Genomic DNA, 26933 nt, shown 5'->3' with positions numbered 1-26933 from the left:
AGAAACAATTTCTGGGTTTTGGAGAATACATGTATTCTAGTCTCTCCACCAAATTCTGCGGCTAGAACACATCTCATGCTACAAAAACTAACACTCCCTCTTAGCGAGGAATGTGTTATAGTGCTACAGCCCACTGAAGCAACACCCTATCTCTACATCACCTCATGTTATGTGGTTGATGTCTGGCTGCTGTTGCCCACCAACTACTGTGCAACTCTGATATATGCTGCATTTGTGTTGTTGTTGAACTGCTACCAACACTGCATCTACACTGCAACACCCTCTCCATCTACTGCTACTGCAACTACAACATCTACAATTGAAAAGCATCCAAAATACTGAATCAACTATTATTAGTACGATGCATCTATCACTCGAGTCCTCACTGCTGCTAGACTCTGCGTTGTCATTGAAGCCTTTGCGTTGTTGCTGACTTTGCTCTGTGCCAACTGCACTGTTGCCAACTCTACACTGTGCTACCCAGTATCTCACTGTTACTAGCCACTGCATCTGTCACTCTGGCATCTTACTGCACCATCTACCACTGATCTATCCTACTACTGCTCGTTATGGGCTCCCGTAGCAAGGTATTGATTCATGAGGTGGACCTCCTCAAGAATCTTGCCCATCTTGTAGCTCTTTAGGGATACAAAACCAAATCACCCCACCTCACACCTCGAGGTATATCAGTAATCATGGCAAACTCTTCCTCCAATCTGGAGGACAGCATGTTGATCTCTGCGGATGCAACGTGTTGACCCCGCTTCTCCTCTTTGTCCTTCTTTCTAAGATGACATTAAGTGTTGTAGTGGACAAGCTCACCACATCTAAAGCATTTCACCTTGGAAATGTCCTTCTTCCTCCTAAGTCGCTCTTGCTGCCCCTTTGATGTGAGGGCCACATTCTCATATTCCTTCACTTGCGTCATCCCACTGCTACTGCTAGTGCCATTGATGGTGCTCTTCACCAAATCTCGCCTCATCTCCTGTTGTAGATCAGCCCACATTCGATCCTGATCTGGGAACTTTTCTCTGCCCAGAATACTCTGGCCGAAGACCTACCATTCTTCGGAAACGTTGTTTAGGCTAGGGCGCTGACCCTATTGCAAACAGCTGGTCTTGGATATCATGAACCCTGTGAGGAAGGGGTCTATGCACTCCCCTTTCTGCATCCTTGTGCATCTCAGCTTCTCCTCAAGATACATCTTCCATTGCTCGAAAGATCCCTCATATAGCGTAGCAAGTGCCTCCCACATCTACCCAGCAGTATCTTTGCCAACTATGTGAGACACCACGTGATCTCGAACCGCATCGAGAATCAACCTCTTTACTTTCACCATATCCTTCTTGTAAGCCTTCAGCGGATCTGCATCTATGGGTAAAGCTATCATGCTATCGATGTAAGTTTTGAGATCGTATTCATCTAGAAGACAGTAAATTCTTGCCTTCCAGATCACATAGTTGGAGGCTCCCTCCAACCAATCCTAATCTCTTTTCCATGTTGATGCCAACTCTTGAAAAAATTCGAATTCCTCTTCTTCTCCTCTACGCAGCTGCTGATGGCTCTACGCACTCCCTGCTAGAATGGAAAAATATGCTCACAACTACTGTTACTCGGCTAGGAAAAATTGAACTTCTGGCCTAGAAGTTCCCTGACAAAATAATTCCCTCAGTGTGTGCTCTTCCTTCCTCCTGACGCTATTTTGCACTAGCAAACTGCTACAAAATAACTGCATCCCAACTAAAGATTTGTTCTGCAAGGAAGATACCATTGCTCCCTCTGCTTTTGGTACTCTTAGATCTGGAAAATCTAATTTCTATGTCGACTCTCTCAGAGAAATAGACCTTTCCTCAAAAACTCGACCCTCTTGGCCAAAGAACTACACTGCCTCTGGGGGTTTCGAACTGTTGCCTACATAGAGCTTCGCAATTCCTCTTTCCTTCTACTACTGAGCTCTTCGGCTTAATTATTTACTGCATCCTACGGTAAATATCGGAACTAATATACTGCAACCTTCACAAATACAATACTACGGAAGAAAAAATAATGTTGGAAGAATAGATGCACACACACACAAATACACAGTTATTTTTGCACAAATGTCCCTAGAAAAACCCAACTTGGGAAAATCGGTGCAGCAACTGAGGGTTTTATTATTATGTAGTAGCAAATATAAAAACAAAACTATGGATGCACAAATCTAGCAATCCATACAAAGAAATCACTGACAGAAAGTCTAGTGAGAAAATCTCACTCCCACTGGCGATCCGACACTGACCTTGGTTCAAGATGAGTTGCTCTCTGCTGCCTCTGCACAGTCCCTGCATCATCCTACGCAGTGTTGCGTCTGACAGCTCGAACCAGCATCTCTCTCACTAGTTGATCAGTTGTTGTCCGGAAGATCGATTCTCCCAGCCTCTGGGCTGCCACAACGGCTTCTGGCATTGAATCACCGCTTCTCCGTAGCAAAATACGGACCCCCCTCTAAAGCTCTACATTGCCTCTCTCTAGCACTCACTACCTCTCTGCAATGCACTTCACCGAACTAGAAAATCTCCCTCCAGCCTTACTATCCTTGCCCCTCTCTTACTGCTTCAAACTTACTAGCTCTCTCTCTGGCAACTCAACATTATTGCTCTAGAGTTTGATCTGCGAGTAAATTCAAATTGTTAGTGGCTCAAGGTGTGTTCTCCAACCCCCATCGATTTTTTTCTTGGAATCTCTCGTTGAAACATCAACGACCAAGACTAAAACCTAATCGATGGCTAAGATTAACTAGAACTCGATCCATGTCTTCTTCTAGAAGATTCTCACCATGACTTAATTAATACCCTTTAATTAATCAGATTTCCAAAGCTTAGACTTAGGAACCATTAAAAAAAGATTAATTATTTTAATTAAGCAGTCTCTAGGTGGAATTTCCAAAAATAATTTCTAGGTATTGGAGGATACATGTATTCTAGCATCTCCACGAAATTTCGTGGCTAGAACACATTCGATGCTACAAAAGCTAACACTTTGTATTCTCTTAGGTCATTGGGTTTGACCAAGAGACCATTGGTATGGCCAGATAGTTTGATCCTAATTACTCCATTGGGTCATTGTGCTTCACTGAGAGACTAGTGAACTTGGTCGTGGAGATTGATGTTGAGTTTTCTCTTTTGGGTCATCGGGTTTGACTGAGAGTTCAGTGGGATGGTCGAAGAGATTGGGTTTGATTACTCTCTCGGATCATTGTGCTTGAATAAGAAACTATTTCGTTTGGTTAGAGAGTTTGGCCTCATGAACATATTGATTGATCCCATCAAAGGTTGCGGGGGAGCGGCTCCCTCACTCGAACCCGCTCTCTAAGCGCGCTCCCAAAATCACTCCCACAGGGAGCTAACCCGAGAGTGAAATTTTCGCTCCCTAGTCTTTTTTGCAAAATAAAAAAATTGCAGTAACATTCCAAATGCAATTTTTTTTCAAAGAAAGAAATAATTTTTGAGTGGGGCAGCCTAATGATCAAGCCTATCGCCCTAGCCTTGATATGTGATTCATGGTAATGTTAAATTCTTAAAGTAAAAGTGACATTCTCCTTGATCTTCATTCTCATCACTTACATTCTCCTTGATCTTCATTTTCATCACTTTTAGTCACTTTTACTTAAATTTTTAACATTACCATGAAATGACTCAGGATGTTTCAGAGTGGTTCCGACCTCAATGGATTTCATATGGAGAAAGCAGAATTTTAGATCTCATTCAAAATCCAACAAACTTATCAGTTTTTCAAGATTTCAAGATTGGGGGGATTGCAATGTTTCCATTGGATTTTGTCATGTATTAGCGTATGGAACTCGCATCTAATCAAGAGCACCAATCTCTCTATGTACCTTGATGTTAGTGAGATTGGTTGTCGAACTCCTCTATCATGACCCTGTTAAAAATGTATCCATCACTCAAACAAAATCTTGACTTGACATGCTATGTTTTTTCTATCTTATGTTAATACTTAGAGGGTGACATTAATGACAAAGATCCCTATACAAACCCAAAGATAATGACAAAGACACCTTTGGACATTAATGCTTAGAGGGTGAAATTAATGACAAAGATCTTGATTGTCCAACAAGACTAAAAAAATAGACATTTCTTGTGGTGGCAAGAGGCCCAAGCATTAGCAATAGATAATAGATTTACTTGTCTTTTCTAGTTTCTAGTAGATTTTATAACTATTGACTCTTTCATATTTATTATGATATTTTTTGTAAACAATATATGACAATTTAAGTTTGAAGTTTGAAGTTAGCAATTATAACTCATTGGTAATGAATTATGAATATGATGCTTCGTGAAAGTTGAAATTTGTTTCATTTTAAAACATTGAATTTCATGTTAGATATTCTTCTTGTAATGGTTACACTTAGCTTACAAGTACAACATTGGTACTCAGTGATAATAAATGTTATATATTGAATTTTGAAAGCTTGAAACTTTAATATTGATGAATCATGAGACTCAATAAGTTGTATATTACTAACTTATGGATGTGGTTGATGAAGATAATAACTTCTATAGGATTAATGTTATATGGTTCAATCTATGTTTTTTGCCTTTTATATCTAATTCATCATTCTACATGCTTTTGTTGACATATATGCATCAAAATATAAAAAAACTATATATTATATAAAAATTCGCACCCAAACCGGAAGCTTCTGAAAATGTCGCTCCCGCTCCCGCTCCCAAGTAACCTTGATCCCATTGTTAGTTGGGTTCTGACCTTGTTACCATTGGTATTGGCTTGTGGGGTGAACTTAATGCTATCAACCATTCTGCATGAAGAAATTTTTTTCGTCATTTGTGAAGAAATTTGTTTCATCATTAGTACATTTGTTGGAGTCAATGAAAAGTAGCCCGTAGCTAAGAGAAAGTGTCGAGAAATTACAGTTGTGGTGGGTATTTTCATCAACAAAATGAAAGGAGAAAATTATTGGCTTTCGGTTGTTCAAGTTGGTCTTAGATTGATAGGTCGGCCCCACCTCATGAAGCGGCTTGACCCTTGGTCAAAACCCTCCTATTGGACACGTATATATTGGGAATTCAACCCTGCTCATTTGGCATTGCAACAACTCATCAATTCAGACATGTTCTTGAAGATTTATGCTCACACGTGTGAAAGAGGAAGAAGGATGTTTTGACCGAGTTGACTTTATATTCCCTGCATTGACCAACTTTGACTCGGACCCTTCCCCTGTTGTTTGGCCAAGTTATTGATTGAATTTGCAGGCCGAATATTCTCTGATTTTTTGCTATTCCGTTGACTAAGTTTTGAACCCATTTCTCGATGTTGTCTGAGGTTTGACTACAGGTCAAACCCTGTAGTTTGAGTGAGATTCTCTGTGGAATTGCAGTACCGAATTTCAGCCCTTTGACCAGCTGCAAGATGAAATTCATCCCTTTGACCAATGAGCTAAATGTTGACTTTGTCTCTCCTTTGACTTGATTTGACCGGGCATTGATTGTGGCCAATAGTTTGACATTTTGACTGGAAGAATAAGATGTACAAATTGATTGAATTGAACAATTTCTCATAAGGAAAGATTACCGGGATTTCCCCCTTGTGGGGTTTTATCCCAAGAAAATTTTGGTCTCGTGTATCATTGTTTGATTGTGATCTTTGCTACTCTACTGAATTTAAATGGTTGAAAATTTCTTAAGCATAATTGTTTGATGATTTGAATGCTCTAAGAAGTTAACTTGTATCATTGGAAGTAGTTATCTGAAGGAAAATTGTTTTAGTCTATCTTGCAATTAGAAAATCAACAAAAAGGTGCAATATCTTTCATGCAATCTAGATTCTTTATGGTTGTGAAATTTGTTTTGCAAAAGTCTATCAAAGGTGTAACAACCTATCTATAAAATATAGAGAACACAAGAATAATAGCAGGCATACGATGCATGCATGTGATAGCTACATATGCATGTGTCACATACACCGCACTAGTATTTATATACTAAATTAACTATAAGTATTAAATATCATGACACTTCTTCATATAGAAGTTCTATTCACCCATCAACACCCTATTTCTCAATGTATCATAATTAATGGGTAGATACTAAATTTAAAATATATGATGTAAACATAACTATAAAAGGGTAAATGTTAAAAATTAAGCTAAATCTTAAAAAAATGGTTATATAATTATATATTTTAGATTATTAATAAAATTATAATAATAATATAATAAATTAATAAAAGTAAGGTACTTAGTATAACCTTATGATTTTTATATTAAAAGAAATATATTTTATTAATAAAGAAATATAATTAATTAAATTATAAATGAAATATATATGTACGTGACCATAAGAGAGATATAGAGGATACGTGACAAGGAAGGTGTCACGGAAAGGATAAGCAGTGGGCTGGTGGTGGAAGAGCGGCCACCGCCAAGAAACCAGATAAAAACCACTGAGCAGAATTTTAGAAGGGAGCCGGGAGGAAGGAAAAGAACAGAGGAAAGGGAAACTGAAGGAAGAAGGACATCATAAACTGAAATTATCCACAGGAAGAGCGCGGATTGTTATGAGGTTTCTGGGCACGGGGGAACAGTCTGCTTCAACTAAGAAGCTTACTGGACTGAGGAGCGAGGTTCTGCTCAGTTTGGCTGTGTGGATTTGGTCTTTTGGTAACCGAAGCAGAGTAGCTGGAGACATCAGCATCCGCAAGTGCACAGGTAAGTACCTTCATAAATTCTGTTAGTTAATTTGTAATATTTCAAGAAATTAATTACAGGGTCAGGATAAAAACCCCTTTACTGTATTTACATCTGTTTTAGGGTCCTTACAAAAGGAACTTTATTTATGCATCCTTTGACCGTAAGTCTCTCATATAGAGAAGCTGCTAGGGTTTCTAAGAGAAGAATTTTTTTCTTCCACCCTCTTCATCCAAATCCCTCTATTATAGGCCTTGCCCTAATTGACTCCATTGCTTAATTGAGAGAAGAAAATAGTCTAGTTGTGATGATCATCCTTACATTTCTATTTCTTTTCTTAATTTTTGGTGGCTGCAGTTAGTGTTTGGTCTAACTTTGCATGTTATGTTAAATTTTCATCTATATGTCATTATTCTATTGATAAAAATTGCATTGAATTAGTTAAAAAGAAAAAATCTAGCATTTATAGCATATTTATCCCCAAATTAGGATTGACATATAGGTTTAGTTTGCTGTGTTATGCATCTTAAACCATTAAAAACTCCAAAAATTTCCTTTCTCCTGGCTTTCCTCTTGATAGCCTTTAATACTTTGGGCTATTTCTTGGCCACTACATGCTTTTGCATGCTGTAAAATTTCATATACATAAAACCCTAGTTTATAGCAGGCCTCTTCTTCTCTATTGGAATTGGTGGAAAGTGTGCTTGATTGCTTGTATCTCTTATCATGCCTATTAATCACTTGCCAGAATCTTCCTCCATAACCATTAAACATTATGTCACCCTTCAGCCCTCGTTTGTTGAAGATCTTGTTTGCTGATATCTTTAGGGAAACCTCCCTCATGGGATAACATCCACCACTAAAGAGCTGGAGAGAAGCCTCTGAGGTGGCAGTGATGGCTGATCTCCTTCTTGCCATAAGGTTTAGGTTTCCTAGTGAGGCTTGCAAGATTTTTCTGTAACAATCTCTAAAAGACTTGGAAATAGTTTCATTTTCAATGCTAATGCAACAAATTTCCTATCTGACGCTGTATACCTCACCTAAGACAATTCTATTTATCATTATAATTCTGCATTAGTGTACACAATCTACGAAAAGACAAAGCAACCAACCCAGCTTTAAATATTATATCCATGGATCTCTTTCAGATAGATAACGCAAGGAAGTTTACAAACCAGCCATTCATGTATAGCAGCACATCAAGCAAATATTCCTCAACCACAAAACGATCTATTGGCTGCAATTCCTGTCAATTTAAAAGACATTAAAAAAACAGAATCTTAGATTCTATTTAATTAAAAAAAATATTGGTAAGAGCAACCATAACTGTAAAACATAAGATAACATACAATAATTTCATTAATGTACAACAAATGACCAGAAAAGTCAGTGAAATGGACTTCTCGATACAAATGTATCAGTAGAAGAGCTCCTCCAAACATTTTTCTATGTTATCCTTTGCATATCAAGCACCATGGTATACAATTATTCTTTTTTTCAAGTACACAGTCATTATCATTTTATATCTTAATCTGAATGTGAGCATGCTTCTCATCATTTGCAAATATCAGAAATGATGTCACCAAGCACTACTTTCCCTATGAAAAATTTTTATACAACAGAAAAAAACAACCATTATGCTAGCACCCCCTTTTAACCCTCTTTATCTTTTGGCCATCAATACTTGCTGTACTACATTGTCCCATTGACCCATTCTGCTGTCTTGGGGACATTAATCTATATTTCATTTAATTTCTAGCCATTCTAACTCATTAAGTGGCATTGTTTTGCATTTAGCAGCATTGTTTTACCCCCAGTGTATATTCATTTGACTCTCACAAATATTTTCTTTATTATAAAACCTTTAGTGATCAGTGTTTATTTTGCCTCCAATGAAAATTCATAATTAATTCTACAAATATTTGCAAAGAAACTAAAAACCCAAAAATGGAAAAAAAAATTATGGTACAAAACTCAGTTCTGTTTTACACAGCAAACAAAGCAGTAGGAAGTTCACACCAACAGTATCCATTGGTTCTGTACCATAAAACAAATAAAAATAATAATAAATAAAATAAAACAATGCCACTAATACTATAATAGAAAAGGCCCTTGACATTGCTGACATTGTATACCTCCTCTGTTTTTGACAGTGGAAATAACTGCAACCTTCGAATTCTCTGTGGATATTTCAATTCAGCCTCCTGTCTCTGTCTACCCACTGTTACATCAGAAATTGTTGAAGGTGCAACAGGTTGTTCAGGACATGTCACTGGTCCAAAGTCATAACTCTTTCCTGTTACTAGCCGAGCCTCAAATGCAAGGTGTGGTCGTGGAACTGTGTAAAAACAACAGTTTAAACATGAGATATTTAATACGAGACAAAAGACCTAAACCAATGATCCTATCAGACTAGAAGTGTGAGGGAATCATGATTGTATGATCACCATCCCTACATCTGAGTCAAAGGTAGCTATATATAGTATTTACCATGAACTACTAAAATACTAATCACAAATAGCTTCAGAGATTAAAATTAAAATTAATATCGGCACACACACTACATGGAAAGCAATTGTAATATAAAGTAGATACACATCATACATGGCATATGAATTGCATCAACAGAAATGCAATCAATATCAACCAGGTTTAACAACTAGTGCTTGTGTAACAAAGCATATAATTATTGCAATATCAGATACTTAAAATACAGATACAATAAATATCAGAATGATACGAGTACACAGAGAGAGGATCCACAGGACTATACAGATGAGGTAGAGGGATAGCTCAGGGTAATGGTGTCAAACCATGGATCAATCCAGAGTTCTTGAGGGGCACAAAAGGTATCTGGGAAAGCTCAAAGGATTGGTGGATACAGAAAGGTCGCCAGTCAAGGAAAATAGTGGTGACAACCAGGTGTATGCACGGAGGAATCTATCTAGGGATCAGTCTCCTTCCAAAAAAATTTCCTCTAGATTGCAACGATATGAATTGATTTCTAAGGTATTTAGTTATTTCATTGAAAGCAAGCTTGAACGTGTTGCTGATCCACATCCCAAAGGTCGAGAAAAGTGGCTGCAATTGCCCTCATATGGGTTGGAGGAATTGGGTCTGTTGAAAGCAGATCTAGTTGTCAGTCTAAATGTGGATACCACTCAAATCATAGAGACAAGTGGTGAAAGGCACATTCTTGGCTCCTTTGAGAAGATGTCGCAGCAAGAGGGATTTCATCCAATCTTGATTTCAAATGCTGCTTGTCAACAAAAGTTCAAGGAATGAGATTATTTTTCGTACAACATATGATGGATGAAAAATCCTTTAACCGGAAGTGCCTCCTGAATTGGAAAGTCAAGGGTGTTTTGTTGAACTCATAATCAGGCTCCACATATGTTTTCTTTATGTTACTTCTAATGCCACAATGCAACACATTTTGCAGTAGTAACCAGAATATTGCAGGGTCGCTTGCTTATGTGCAATCTTGGCACACAAAAATTAACCCAGAGTATCAAGGGCATGCTTACTATCTTCTCTAGTTAGAGTTTCCTGCATTACTAGAAAACTTATGACCATTCATAGTCTTGTGTGCCAATAGGATTAGCAAGGTGCTCATCCTAGATGGACAACATAATTCCTTTCAAGCCAAGCTAAGGGTTTGTATTGAAGCAGATTTGAGAAAACGCTCCCTCCATTCAATTCCATCTTGACATCAAATGGTATTTGAGTTCAAGTACCTTAATCATCCAAATGCTTGCTTTACGGTTTACCTATCAGGGCACAAGATCACCACATACAGGATTCCCCCATCATAAGCATAATCCAAATACCTCAGATGACACAAGGGTTGCCCCTTCAATAAGCCTTATAATGAAGGAATTGATTCATCAGTAGCCTCAAGGAAAACTCACAACTATTGGGGTTTTAGTCAAAAGTCTTCTCAAGGCACTAGGGGCTCGATTCTACAAATAGTTCAAGAACCCATCCATAGCAAGAATGATGTTAGAAGCCAGAGTCAAAGTACTTTCCCCTTGACTTTTACAACAACAAGTGGTTAGCTTCAAAGTATGGGTGCAGATGTTGGATGGCAGGTAAAATTTTAACAAACAGAAGGAAACCTCCTCTCTTGTTCATTTGGACAAGCTTGGAAAACAGGTGAGTCCCACACTATGACTGAAGTCCCTCAAGGAAGATGTCGATTTCTCACTAGACAAGAGGGCCTCTTCTTTGGGGAATGTATTGATGGGCAACCATTTAAATAGACTCAACAAACCCTCTCTTCCTTCAATGAAGCTTTACCTTCTATCTTTAAATTTCAGAGGGATGACAATCCAAGTTGTAAGCAATTTGTTCATGGAGAGTTACAGACAACTAGGTAGAATTTGGCCCTTTTGCAAGAAATCAAATCTACAAGACTTGAGTTTTGCAATTGTATGAATTATTGTTGGAAAGGTATTTTCTAGAATATGAATCATGCACAAGGTCATTAGGGAGTGGTTCTTTCACTTCCTCATAATTGCAAAGTCTTATTGTTGACCATGGATGTGATCCTGAAAATTAATCTGTTTGCATTACCATCTTGGCTCAAAATGGATGCTAGGGTAGTCTATGCCCCAAATATTTAATACCAGAAGGAGTCTTCTTTAGGATTGGATGGCTTCAATGCGAAGGTGATCAAGGTGGTGTATTTGATACTCTGATTAGCGGTGTAGAGAAGAAAGCTTAGGTGGGGTGTAAGTCAATGCTACATCTCTCTGGCCACACCTGGGTAAAAAAAGGGTTTGATTATGGATGATACACCTAGTCCACTTTCTGACAAGGGAAATATAGAGTTCAGTCAAGACTAAATCAAGTATATGTCCCTAGATATGACATCTCATTTCCAAGTTGATAACACCTTGTTGATGTATTGACAAAGATTACCAAATCAAATCACCATCCAATTCAAGGTATCAACTCCATGGGGCAAGCAACCAATTCAACGCCCTCTTTCTCGCTTAAACACAATGTACTGCACTTGAAGCCACTTGATAACTATGATGTCATCCATTGCCTATGGAATTGCATCACTCCAAACTATTAGTGATAGAGGTTGGCTTCTTTGGTGGGAAGCTACCATTTGTTATATTAGCAAATTCAAAAGAGTGTGGGCTTCGAATTATGGCTTGCAAGCATCATCGTTGTAGAAAGTTAGGTAGAGGCTAAAGAAACTAAGTATCTTCCTAAAGGACAATCTACATAACACTACTCTTTGAGAAGATGCAACTCATTTCAAGTTGGTTGTACAAAAAGAGTACATGCCAAAGGAGCTAGGATTTACTCTTGCTTGTAATGGATTCACAAAGTGGTTGAAGGCTTCAAATTCTTCGTTGCCATCTAGAAGAATAAGGTGGTAGTCGATAAGGTGCTTGGCCTACACAAACTTGATGGTTCTCTCAAAGAGGACCTTACTATGATTAAAGGCATGCTTGGATTGCATTTTCAGAATATTTTTTAAATTTATGCTCTGAAGGATTTGATTATGGTTGATGTGAATTATTTCTACTAAGTGATCCCTCATAAAGTCTTTGTTGGGGAAGAATACATGTTGACAGTGACCTTTTAAATGAAGAACTCTTTATTTTTCCCTTAGTTTGATGTGTAATAGGAAATCCATAGGTGATGGTTTGCCTTGTGAGTCTTAGAAGGCAATGTGGGACTTAACAGGGCATGATTTTGTTGTTTGGTATCTAACACCTTCTCTTTAGGGTGTTTTACAAAATCCTTTAACAAAGGGTGGATTTAGTTGGTTCCCAAGAATGCTTCAAGAGACTCCATAAGGGTATGGAGACCCAATACTTTGCTAACGGTGGCCTACAAGATCCAATACAAGATTATAGCTCTATGCATTCACAATGTTAACAAGAAGATTGCTAAAAGAGAAGAAACAACCTTTGTGGAAGGGTGGTTTATCTTGGACATTGTGATCTTAACATGGGAGGTCGTGGAGTGGGCAAGGGACTTTGATCAACAAGCCATCTTCTCGAAAATTTATTTTGACGATGCTTATGGTCAAATTTCCCTGCGTTCATCACTAAGATGTTGACCTATCTTGGACTTGGCCCTTGGTGTAGAAGGATAGTGAACATGATTTTCTATAGTGCCTCATTTTTTGTATCAAAAAAAGCTCTTTGTCGAATCGTGTTTTGCTTCATTAGTCCATTCAACAAGAGTCTCCTCTGGCCCCTTATCTTTATGTGCTAATAGCAAATGCTCTAGGCTACCTACTAGAAGATAGAAGATGATCACTTATAGTGCCACAAAGTAGGATATCTCTTAGATGGTTAAGGGATGGTTAATAACCATTTTCCAAATGATTCACTCCTTTCTTGCAGACAAATCAAGGTTTATTTGATGGAGTTATGAATTATTCAATTGTGCTTTGTGAGGCCCTCTAGGCAATAGTAAATGATCACAAAATGTACTATTGATTGGCTAGTTTGGACAACACCTAACTAGATACCTCCATCTTGAACATTAATCCACCTAATTGTTACTATGTGATATCTTAGTCAATTTGGATTTGATGGATGAATAGTAGCGACCGACACACAGATTGCAGATGGAGTTCTCCCTAGATGAGATCCAAATTCACCTACAGCGCAGTTTTGAGGAGGGAGTCTGATGGTCAACACTGGTCAAACCTCTGATCTGCAGTTGCAGCCCTAAATTCTGCACCTTCCTTCCACACGTGTGATAGAAGAGTCTCTTTCTGTGCAATAGGAGAAGAGCCTCTTTTCTGCACTGGAGAGAGAGAGAGATGTGATGAGCTGAGTGAGTCCAAATGAGGAAAAGACCTCCAGTATTTATACACAACTATTGATGATTGAATAGATGCAACTGTTGGGCTTCTGAGCCTACATGAGTTGCTGGTCGGCTTGATAATTATTCCATAATCAAAATAAATTCATATCTCCATAAATACTTATCGGAATCGGATAATCTTTAGATCAATCCTACACCTCTCAACAAGAGGAATCTAATAAAAATATTATCAGCCATGAATAAGATGACCCACATGGAGTTTGGCCCTAGTTGCCAATTTTAACACTCCCTCTCAACTAGGGAGAACTCCATCTGCAATCTGTTTGTCGGTCGCTACTATTCATCCATCAAATGCACTGCGCTGTACAGCTTGACCCTTGCTCTGCTCTACTCTATCCTGCCTGCTCTGATCTGTTTTGTTTTGCCTTGTTCTGATCTGCACTGCGCTGCTCTGTTCTTCTCTGCTCTGCTTTGTTCGAATTATGAAGAAGAAGAAATGATCGAGGATGTAACATACTGACTCAAAGTCAGTCTCAGAGTGTGTACCACTAGTCTCAGACCAATCTCAACCGACCCGAAGTCAGCGTCATAGTGGGTACAACTCCTACCACTGGTCCTAGACCAGTATCATCCTCCACTAACTTCAAAGTCAATCTCAGAGTGTGTACCACTGGTCCCAGACCAATCTCAACCGACCCGAAGTCAATGTCATAGTGGGTACAACTCCTACCACTCGTCCCAGACCAATATCATCGATCCCATATCAAGGAAGGTTATCCTAGCATAAGGAGTACGGTAGATACAGCGATGCATCCATCGGTACTACTATGGTCCCTATCCTCATTTCCCTGCTCATTGATCAGATGAGAGGTACTTCCCATGAGTCCCAGGCTGCATGGGTAGGATGCCTCGACAGGAGAACTAATCAATCATGTCCTCACAGAAGAACTAATCATCCTGCTACATAGTCGCCATGGGGTGTTATAGGGAAAGTTTTGATTCTTTTACCCTGTGATCATATGTTGCTCCAAGAAGTACCCCGCACCCCCCCACCCCCCAGAGCTACAAGAGCTCCATACATCATACAGGACCCTCATCAGAGGGTTTTTGAACAACACCAAGTCGGTCTCAAAAAGTCAAAAATTTGACCTTTCCTAGGGGCTTTGTCAAAATGTCAGCGACCTGTTCATCTGTATCGATATGTTGGAGCCTCATAGCTCCCCGCTGCACCATATCTCAAGTACTTGATATCGATATGCTTGGAACAATCATGAAATACAGGATTCTCTGACAAACGAAACCCACTCTGATTGTCACATAGGATCACGGTGGTATCCAGTGTAAATCCAAACAACTCACTGAAGAGCTTCCGCAACCAGACTGCCTCACAGGAGGCCATGCTAGCAGCAATATACTCTACCTCGGCGGTGCTCAAAGCCACCAACTTCTGCTTCCTGCTCATCCAAGATATCAAAGTAGATCCCAAGGAGAAACAGCGCCCAGAAGTGCTCTTACGATCCACCACACTGCCTGCCCAATCAGCATGTATCCAAGTAGTCTCACATCTCCGGCAGTGTATCTTAGCCCATATGTAATTGTGCCACGAAGATATCTTAACAGATTCTTGGCACCAATCACATGTATGTGATAAGGTTCAACCATATGTTGACTTAATGTGTTGACTACAAAGCATATATCTGGAGGGGAGTTCACTAAGAACATTAATGCTCTGACGAGTTGCTGATACTCGGTAGCATTTCGTAAAACAAGTCCAGCAACACTACCGCTAACTTCTTGAAGTCAAGCTCATCGGGGTAGTTACAGGCTTGCAATCTAGCATACCGAATCTTTCTAATACCTTCACCACATATTTTCCTTGAGATAGGAAAATATCCCTTGGCTTCCTTCGAGTTGCTCCACGTAGACCTCTTCTTTGATTGTACCATGCAAGAACGTGGTCTTGACATCCAACTGATGTAGGTTCCATCCTTGTGAAGCCGCAAGGTCTATGATCGAGCAGATGGTGGTATATTTGGCAACAGGTGCAAATATTTCATCATAGTCTATGCCTTCCTTCTGGGAGAAGCCACAAGTGACAAAACAAGCCTTATATTTTTCCGTACTTCCATCTGCTACATGCTTTATCTTGTAAAGCCATTTAGAAGTGACAACTGTCGTGTCCTGGGGTCTGGGAACTACTTCCCAGACATCATTCTTCATAATAGACTCATATTCTTTGGTCATAGCATCCTTCCATACTTGATGCTTGACGGCATTTGAGAAAGATGAAGGATCATTTTGTATGATTACGCTCATGATGGTCAGGTATCCCTGATACCTGTTGGGTTTCTTACTTTCACGGAAGGTTCCTCAGGGTGCAGTGTGTCCTTCAGCATCATCGAGTAGCCCCCTAAGCCAAGAGGGCCTCTTCCTAGAAGAGGAGGGCTCAGGTGGATCAATACGATCCATGGGTTCTTCCACATCAGGGATTGTTTCATCATCCTTTTCTTTCGGTTCCCTAGTGTCGGCTTCTTGAGAGCTCCTCAAAGTCGGAAGATTTTCCACCTTACTGAGGGCCATATCTTTGTCAAAGGTGACATCATGACTAATCACGACTTACCTTTGACTGACTACATAGATTCTATAGCCCTTAGTATTTTCACCATAGCCCACGAAGATTCCTTTCTTTCCAGATGCACACAATTTATTCCTTTTCTCTTTCGGCACATGAAAATATACAGGGCTTCCAAAAATTCTAAAATGAGATACGTCAGGTTTCTTACCGGTGAACATTTCTTCAGGAGTCTTGGAACCCAATACTTGATGAGGGCATCGGTTTACATATACGGCAGTGTTTGCAGCTTCGACCCATAGAAACTTCAGAAGTCTTTGATCATGGAGAATGGCATGGACAGCCTCCACAATCGTACGGTTCTTCCCTTCCGCCACACCATTCTGTTCAGGAGTACATGGTGTAGTAGTCTCCCTCTTGATGCCAGCCTCTTTACAAAAGTCATGAAACTCGTTAGATTCATATTCAGTCCCATTATCAGTCCTTAAAATCTTGATCTTCTTTTTAGTTTGATTCTCGATCAGGGCTTTGAAGTGTCGAAACCAAGAGAACACTTCATCCTTCTTTTTCAAGAAGTATATCCAAGTCTTTCAAGAATAGTCATCTGTAAAAGTATTTTGATCATCGTCTCGGTGTGAGTACTTTCTATCAGGGCACTCCCTCGCATAGTGACCTGCTTTATCGCAAATGTAACATCGTCCTTTTCTTCCACCCTTAGGTCCAGCCTTTCTTTTTTTATTTACTCCCGGAATTATTTATTTTCTTAGCATGAGAAGAAAAGGCAGCAAGAGGACCTTTAGGCATGGGCATTTCTTGTTCTTCTACCCTAGTTTCTTCTTGAATGTATCTAGCCATTAATTCCTCGAAACCAGGAATTACATTATTGTTCAAAAGAGTAGTCCCGAACACGTACCATTCGGATGGTAATCCTCTAAGAATCGTGAGTGCCATTTCCCTATCAGTAATAGTCTCCGCAATAGATAGGAGATCGTTCCTGATCTCGGTGATTCTTAAGAAGTATGCTTGCATACTCTCATCTTTGCCCTTCTTAATTTCCTTCAGCTTATTTCTAAGAAACAAAACTTGATTTGCATCATTAAGTTTAAATAAACTCACTAGTCTATCATAGATTTCCTTGGAGGTGTTCAGGTCGGAGATGTAGGCCACCAAGCGCTTGTCAATGGAGTCCCGGATGATCTTCCTTGTTTTGATTTCACCGGTTTTCCATTTGTTACTGGCAGTGGCGGGTGCATTTGATGGAGGCTCAACAATATTGCCTCTCACATGGTCCAACACTCCTTGATCTTCTAAGGTTAGATCAATTGACATCTTCAATCCGTGATAGTCAGCTTTCTCACAGAGCTTGTCTTCGGCAGGGAAGAGTGTTGAGGACCCCATAGTTCTTTTAGGATAGCCTTGCCAATCTTCTCTTCGGTGATTGCTCTTGTTCTTGCTCGGGCTTTGTCTTCACCTCAGCTCCGATACCATGTTAAGTTATGGTATGTTCTATGCTTATAGCAGTTTACTTATCTTTCTTATTATTATCCACATATTAGCAATCACATGTACATAAAGTAAAGTGCAAATAGAACATTAAACGATCAATAGAAAACAAGCCAAGACAAGAGACACAAGATGTAGCGGCTAGCCAGGGACAAACCCCAATGTGGGGAAACCCTTTGATCTTCAATAATTCAGTAGAGAGAAATAGTACATAAATCTGATTTACATAAGCAACAGAAAACCCTAAATCAGCCAAACTAGGGCAGGCAATATCTTGCAAACCGATCATCAGATCGGCTTGATTCCTTCACCAAAAAATGCGGCCTTCAGAGGAGATCCAAATTCACCGACAGCGCAATTCTAAGGAGGGAGTCTGATGGTCAACGCTGATCAAACTTCTGATCTGCAGTTGCAGCCCTAAATTCTACACCTTCCTTCCACACGTGTGAGAGAAGAGTCTCTTTCTGCGCAGTATGAGAAGAGCCTATTTTCCGCGCAGGAGAGAGACAGAGATGTGATGAGTTGAGTGAGTCCAAATAAGGAAAAGACCTCCTGTATTTATACACAAATGTTGATGATTGAATAGATGCGACTGTTGGGCTTCTGAGCCTACATGAGTTGCTGGTCGGCTTGATTATTATTCCATAGTCAAAATAAATTCATATCTCCATAAATACTTATCGGAATCAGATGATCTTTAAATCAATCCTACACCTCTCGATGAGTGGAATCTAATAAAAATATTATCAGCCATGAATAAGATGACCCACATGGAGTTTGGCCCTAGTTGCCAATTTTAACACTCCCTCTCAACTAGGCAGAACTCCATCGGTCGCTACTATTCATCCATTAAATGCACTGCCCCTTTCGTGTGGGCCCCTCTCTAATTTGCAAGTGGGATTGGTGTCTCGAACAATTAGAGTGTCAGCTCCTCTTCTAGCAAGGTAAGGACCTATCGTTTCTCAAGAAATTCAATGTTGTATAAAGTATTCTTCAATCCCCTCTCAATTTCTCATGTGTCATGCCAATTTCCTACTAGAACTTAATTTCAATAATTGGAGAAGATGCTACAATCATATTTGTGGTCCAAGTATGGTGAGGCTCAAGGTTTGCCAGCCATGGCTTGCGATGTTTGTGTACCATGCCCATGGATAAGGGAGGTCTGGGTTTGAAAAATTGTTAATTTTTGGTATGTTTTATGCTTAAAAGCAATTTACTTCAATTTCTTAGTTAGCCCAATATCAATGTTCAATTTAGCAATCACATTAGCATGATAGTAAAATGCAAATAGGATATAAACATAAGCAGTAGAAGACAAGCCAAGACAAGAGGACACAAGATGTGGCACCAGCCAAGGACAAACCCCAATGTGGGGAAACCCTTGATCAAACCTTCTTTAGTCTTCAATAGCTCAGCAGAGAAATAGAGATAGAGTACAATGATTTAAAGTCAATACTAACTTGCCAAATAGGAGATCAGACATCATAGATCTTAACCATGAGGATGACTCAATGAAATTACAATTCTGGCATCAAGGGCTAAAGATTTCTATGCAGCAGATGATAGTCCTAAAACTGCTCCACCAATCACCTAGAGTACAGTGGCTTTCCTTCCACAAGACCATCCTTCACTTGTTGCATTACTGGTTAGGGCATCATGGTATGCAGCAGCCTGCACCAGCCCTAAAACATGCACCCAAACAACCTTCTAACACTGCGGCTTGGTCCCTCCTCTTTGTTGTTGTCCTACGTAGGAGTATAGGGCTAACACCAGCCCCTATACTCACCCAACAACCCACTGTTTAGGGCTCTATCTCCTTGCAATCCTTCCTGTTCAATCTGCTGCCCAAAACAGAGGTGAATCCTTCCACAAATGCTCTTCCAAACAGCCCAGAAGTAGTCTCCTTAATGCGGCCTTAATGCTGGTTCATTTCTCCTTGAATACAGTCATGAGAATGACCCTAAAGTGCTTCCCTTCCTTGTTGAAGTAGCCTTAACTTGCAACCCTAAAACAGAGATCCTTTTTCTTGCCTTAAGGCTCCTGCTCTTGTTGCGGGTAGGGTTCCTTTTGTTGCGGCTTAGGGTCTCCTTTAGCTGCGTCTTAGTGTCTCCTTTAATTGCATCTTAGGGTCTCCTTTAGCTGCGTCTAAGAGCTCCTTTTGACTAAGAATAAGAGCCTCTTTGGACAGCGGATTAGGGCATCACTTGACTGCAGTTTAAGGGCTCTTTTTTCTGCGAATTGGGGCTCTCTTTTGACCGCGTCTTAGGTCTCTCTCTTGCAGTGGCTAAGCCTTCTTTTGACCGCGTTTAGGGCTGCCTTTTACTGCGGCTAGAGCTCCTTCAATACTGCGGCTAGGTCTCCCTTCATGACTACAGCTAGGGCTCCTTTGTGACTGCATCTATGTCTCCTTCAAGACCTCTCATTCCACCAAACACAAATGGGTGGAGAGATATCATAAGAGGTGTGTGACAAATGACTTGAGGCCTCCTCTATTTAAATGCAACGTTAAGGTTGAGCTGGGGGTTATTTGGTTGCTCGCCAACATTGACAAATTGTCAAATAATATAAATAAATTCATATCTCCATAAATACATGTAGGAATAGGATGATCTTTAGATCAATCCTACACCTCTCGAAGAGAGGAATCCAAGAAAAATATCAATTTCCATAAATAAGATGACCCACATGGAGTCTGGCCCTGGTTGCCAATTTTAACAAATATATGGCAACTCGAAGGTGCAATCTTGCAACCAAATGGTCAGTTCATAGTTCGTAGGGATCATCTCCATGGGAGATTTTATTGAGACATAGATTACTAGCTCCTCATCACATTGGTAGTATTCTAAGGACCATTGAATCTAACTAATATTATTTCATCGCCTTGATATAAAACACAATTACCTTCAGGTTTATTTGGTTTGCTTGGAAGAAAATGACAAGGTTGGTCCAATGGTAGATGGCTAGTAGTCAAGCACAATGAGATTTGGCCATACAAGATATTTGGAGCTAGAGGATTCAAGACACTTGCATTGATGGTATTACTAAGTTTTAGGTGCAATGGCTAAGCAAGAAGGGTATCTTTCTTAGGAGGGACTTGTCAATGCAGACGCTTTCTCTTAGTAAGATTGCAAACATTATCACATGGGTATACCCTATTCTCCACAAATTAGACCATAATTATGGAGATTTTCAACCTCATGCCGTATGAGGATATGTTCAAAATGAACATTGATGTCATGTGGCCAAGATGGCATGATTGATAATGGTTTTATGGGCACATCAACCATCAACAGTGGGTGACCCCATAGGAGAATTTTTCTCCTAGATTTGTCTTGAACCGACAGCCCTTGACCGCCACCAGTGTAGTTGATATTGTGCCAATTGGTCTCCGCTCCCTGAGCTAGTCATATGTCCCCGCGCCCATATGTCGAGATCGTATGTTTGAAGGTGGGCCTTCTAATTTTAAAGGTATGTCTTTTATTGTGCAATCAAGTGCTTATGCTCATTTTTCTTGGGCACACTTGGGTTTGGATTACTTGGTAACTTGGAAGGCAAACAGGTATGGGTGATCAATCCTCAACTCTAGTCCCATGGGATCTCCCCTATGGGCTTACAGCATCAGGATGGGCACTACTTGCGAAACCCCGATTTTGGTAGTGTGGTCTCGTTTTGTCGTTCCACATGTTTCACTCCCCTTCGCACATTACATGCTCTATTTCATCAATTTCTTTCTCTGGGTCCACATGACCACAAGGTCCACAACGCTTTGGTACTCCCCCCTCCCTTTGTCTACATGTCTGGCTTGAGCCCAAAATGATGCCCCGGAGGTTGATGCAGCAAAAATAAAATAGATAAAAGCATATCTTGGCAACATACACAAGGAAATAATACCACAAAATGCAAAAGATGGTTGAGACAATAAAATTCAGCTTGTGGACAAAAGCCAAACATGAGTTATACCTCTTATCATTATGGCCATCACACTAGTTCTTAGGTACAATATCAGTGCCTCCTGCATCATTAAGGAACCCATGAATGTCCAAACCCCTGGTGGTCGATGAACTGCCCCACCTTAAGGGGGTAATCATTGTTATATCATACACATCATGTTCTCATCCCCTATAACCTCAAGCAATAAAATGAAAGGAAATCCATAAAAGGAAAAAGGCAAATTAAGAAGGTTAGTGTAACTCATGTACAATGATTGCTCCCTCCTACACTTGTACACCTAAATATGTGGACATCCCTCATCATTACCACCCTTTAGCACATGGCATTTGGCCTTGAAACCTCTGTATCCCAATCCAAATCATCATATCCAAATGACACTTACCATGTGAAGGACATACCTTGGACATGTCCTACCCTTTAGGGGTTGGGAAAATTTAATATGGTTGTTTATTAACCACTCCTACCTAGGGAGGTAACACCATTACATGCTCAAAGCCCCAAATTTCGAAGGGAACCCCATTATGAAGTCTCAATTGTGCCCTTGACTAACAAGATTGATTCAATTAGATGCACTAATGAATTATTGTACTTCAAGGTAGTGAGACGCATTAGATCTTATACAGGAATGGCAGGTGGTTTCACTATGGGTTGGGCAACTTAACTAGGGCCCAAGCCCACCAAAGGATCATATTGACGCCTATAAGGGATGTGTTGAGAGTCTTGGGACTTTGTCATGTGATATAGCATTGTCTCATCTTATGGGCACCCTCAGCACCTTCAGCAACTTGTCCATTGCCACACATTATACGTGAAATAATGGACTTGGACCAGCAATGACCCTAGTCAACTTAAGAGTATATACAGGTTTTGGCATCTAATCCCAAGCACAGAGGAGGTTTGTCTCATCTTTGAGACATGGGAGGGAAAGCACCATATTCCATGCTCTCATTGGAGCAGTTTATAGACTTATTTTTCATCAGGAGACCCACTAGACCATTACTTGTGCCCCAGAGCCACTTTGGACCACCACATGATAATTTGCATAGAGTTTAAGGGGCCAACCCATTGTTCATCATTCACGGAGCCTTCACCCTCATTAAGGAACGTTAAGGACTCAACGAGGTCCTCCAACATCCCTTCTACATGATTTCATCATTTTAGCTCACTTTTGGATGGCTTCTTCATCACTTTATGAGCTACTTGGTGGGCTTGCCACCAAGGACATTTTATTTGCACATTATTTTATTAATGTTGGGGTATTAGGCTAATTCGAACTATTAGAGGATCGATCATATAAATAGATGAGACTCTCATTTGTGAGAGCATCATCATCACTTCTTGGATTCTTTCTCTTGTACGAACCTCGCACTTCTTCTTGGATGTCTATTGGAGATCTATTGATGCATTTTGATATATTTGGGAGGTGAAATTTTCATTCTATCTTGTAGCTACTTCTTGTTCTATGGTTGGATATATGTTCTAAATGTAGGTAGAACATAAACTTCAGGATCATATGAAGACATCCAAGCACAAATATGAGACACTGATAGTTAGGTCCAATGACTAGGGAAAAACCCACTAGGGCAAAACCCAAATGATTCTTCCTCTATTAGGTTTCTTCAATCGTTCAACAGAATACAAAGAGAGGGAGAATGAGAATGAATAAAGTCACTAATGTGTGATCAACTTGCAGGGGAAGTGTTTTTTCTCTTTACTTGAAGATCTCCTCCGCTTAATCAGATCTTGTCTTTCACACTTGCTTCAGCTCTTCCCTTGCTCTTACTCTTCACTTGCTCTCACACTTCTCTTGCACACAATCAACACTAGCTCTCATTTTTCACAATGAACATGCTACATCAACTCTCACTTGCTCTTGCTTAAATAGATGAGAAAGGAGAGGAGTTACAAAATGAATTAAAGCCTTGAGCAAATAATAGCATAATCAAATTCTATGAGGGAGGAGTTACTTGAGGAGAAATGTAATTGATCCCAAGAATAAAGAGAGAGGTACACATGTCTTGAGGAGTTACGATTTGAATTAAGGAGAGAGAGCTACACTTACACATGAGACAATATTTCGTGACAGTTACAAATCGAATTTAATGAGGGAGTTACAAGTGCATTTAATGAGGAGTTACACTTTTGCCATACATTGAATTAGTGAAGGAGAGTTACATTCTCTTAATTGTGGAATTTACTATTTTATTCCAAGAGAGAGATTCAATTTGCCACATTAGAGATTCTCAATTTAATTTACTTATTTCATGAGAGAATTCGATTTTATTAATCCATTAAAGGTGAATGACATTAGATTATTTCGTAAATAATAGTATCATAATAATAATAATAGTAAAGATAAAAGTATTAATTCTTGACTTGTATAGTCATGATTGAGTTGATTTTAAAATGGATTCCACATGTCGAGATCGTCCTTGATCATTTAAACATGCTTTTCTATTTTTGGAAAGTCACTTCCAAATTGAAATGTGACTTACTATTTTTAGAAACTCAAATTAGAATTGTTAGAACTGAAATTTTATTATAGGTGGTTCAAACAGAACAGAAAGATATAATTTCTTCTAGGAAAAATCCATCCTTGAGCTATCAAATTTTGACATGATAGGCCAATCTTTGAATGGCCATATCTTCCGATCCGAGAGTCAAATTGAATCATATTTTATATTCTTCTTAAGGGCTCAACAAGATGATCGCAACTATGATATCCATTTTAAGTTTTGAAGAAGCTCTAAAAGATTCAAAAATTTAGAACCCATTTCCATAACAGGATATTGGAGGTTGGGACAGCATAGTAATTGCCTCCTTCTACCCTTAGTAGGCTCTAGGGATAGTAAGGAGAATGTTACAGGATCAAAGAACATAGGACAAACATTATCAATTATCACATTTCAACCTTCACTTTGGTTGAACACTCAAATCTAAACATCGCATATGTTTCAAAAAAACAAAACACATTTTAAATTATTGAACACATTTCAAAAAATGTTCTAGAGAAGATCTTGAAATGGAAAAACATCCTAATAATCTTAATAGGGATGATGACTTGAAAATTGGTGAAGCATGGAAACCAAACCTAGTCTCAAATAAACCAAAATAATAAACATTCTTACAACACATTTTTTTCTGACTCATAGTATAGTACATAGTTGTGAACTTACAAGACACTCATATTATTATTGGCCTACTCAACACTCGAGAACATATTGCACATAGCACTTAATTCACCAATATTTCTTGCAAATCATCCATATATAACCAAACATTTATATTAAACTAGTGCACTATTTAGAAAAAAGAAAATCAATTTAACTTAAAATGAACATCACATATATCACAAACATTAAGAATAAGGTAATGCACAATAATGCAAAGAAGATTGCCATGTCACTGCTACATGTCATCTTAGGTGTCACAGCCACTAAAAATAGACTTACTAGGTGATCCCAAATGCTAGAAAAAGTCTAGTAGTGAAAGAGAAGTGGTCAAATGTTGCCCTAAAAATGTATGGAAGAAGGTCAAATGATGTCCTACGTGAATTCCTAATCAGCTTCTATGTATGCGGGTACCACAACAATGAGACCCCCTTGTTTCTGAGACAAGAGACCCAACCTCCACGTAGTGATTCGACTACTAAAGTCCATGGAAGTGTACATACTCTACCCAGCCCACCCCACCCCCCGAATCCCCCAGTCTCCCCCCTCCCCAATGGATTTGAAGTTGACCTCTTACGAGGAAGCACATGTTCTTGACCACTAGGGCCACTCAACCACCCCAAACTATATGGTGAATGAGTGTAGTTAGATGGAGAGATAGAATGTCTACAATTTATCTTGTAGTCGTATGAAATAGTTATATATCATTGTTGATTAGAGGAGGACATGCACATGAAAATAACTTGCCTTGAATTCATATGATTGATGGCATGCCTTGTATTCATATAAGAGAAAAAAAAAGGTCAAAGATAAGGAAAAATACATGGGTTGAGAAAAACTCAATACGTTAAGTAAATGACAACTTACCACTGTCAATTTTCCATCCATTATCAGATAGTGATTGTATGCGCTTCCATAAATCTTCTAAAAAGTCCTATATATCACATGGCCAAAACAAACTCATTTAAATAGACAAAGACCAAGAAGGCATCACAAAGAACATGCTAAAACAAAGCATCATTCAAATATTATAGTAAAAACATTTGCAACATTTGTACGAATATTTTATTCTCAATATTATACAATATGGCCCATCTTGTATTGCAATAACAAAACATGCTCACTCTAAATGGCAATAGTGAAAGTAATCAAGTTTGTTGATGAAGATGTAGTGTTCTTCATGTAGACACTACTGTTGTTATTAAGGCATCTACCAAATAGACAAATCCTCAACAAATTATCTTCTAGCTTCGAAGACGGTTGACTACTGTAAATCCAACAAGAATTTTGATAGTTCAACTAGCATATCCATTTTGTATTGTTAGCACTTAAAACCAACTAGGCATATGGTATGATCCCAAGGAGAACATATATGAGGTTAAATGTATACGATATGACAACAAGGAAGCTATATATGAGGTTAATTGTACATATAAGGGTAGATGTATATGTAATAGTGGTTGGCCTGATAATAAAGGGGTCATCTGTGCAATGTTGAATAATTATATAGAGATATCATGCAATCAATACTAACGCGATGTGATTTGGCTATATGAATGTAATGGGCTATTTAAGGAGGTTCTCCTATTCTTTATGCAGTTATCGTGTAACTCATCTCTCTTATCAATCTCGGAGTTATCTTCCATGCTCACATTGGTGTACATGATGTGTACGTTTAGCTTCTGATGATATTATAAGGATTGAGGCATTGCTTAAAATATTTTTAGAAATCAGAAGCACACACTATGTACACCAAATGTGAGCATGGAGTACAACTCTAAGATAGATAAGAGAGATGAGTTACACAACAACTACTTATATAACAAGATAAACTTCCCCCAATACCCCAATACATTTATACATCCAAACCACATGTCCTCTATAACAACTACATTATCTCTATACACACCTATTCACCACGGTCCACGGCACATGTGGTCCTTTTATTACTAAGCTGGCCACTATTACATATACATTTATGTATCGCATGTACATATAACCCCATATATGGCCCCATTGAACCCCATATATGCCTCCTTCGGAATCATACCAGAATCAGATCACTGTTAACACAATCAAATTCCTCTCCACGTTAGGCCGGTGAATGGAAACCACGGGAGAGACTCGTTGAATGCTCTCAAATAAAAATATGGCCTTTAACCTGCCAGGAACTGCTCAGATCTGCAAAGAGAACCTTACTGGAAATTACATTAATTCAGTTAAAATAAGT

The 26933-nt window shown here is 39.1% G+C and overlaps 1 protein-coding gene across 2 annotated transcripts in view; it reads right to left on the bottom strand.

Moving 5' to 3' along the window:
- Positions 1–26933, bottom strand: part of ABH1 (ARM repeat superfamily protein) — a 375899-nt gene that overhangs the window by 114027 nt on the left and 234939 nt on the right. For both annotated transcript variants that reach the window (XM_089402626.1, XM_089402625.1), the window contains 3 exons: positions 25571–25637; positions 8839–9041; positions 7879–7949 (listed from right to left, as the gene is read on the bottom strand). In XM_089402626.1, the coding sequence (XP_089258752.1) occupies positions 7879–7949; positions 8839–9041; positions 25571–25637 (341 nt within the window). The remainder of the gene's footprint in view (positions 1–7878; positions 7950–8838; positions 9042–25570; positions 25638–26933) is intronic.

The sequence above is a fragment of the Pinus tabuliformis genome, chromosome 2_1, assembly GCF_031772625.1.
Source record: "Pinus tabuliformis cultivar Carrire ecotype Pingquan chromosome 2_1, CPIR1, whole genome shotgun sequence".
Lineage (NCBI taxonomy): Eukaryota > Viridiplantae > Streptophyta > Pinopsida > Pinales > Pinaceae > Pinus > Pinus tabuliformis.
This window is presented reverse-complemented; position numbering and strand designations above follow the sequence as displayed.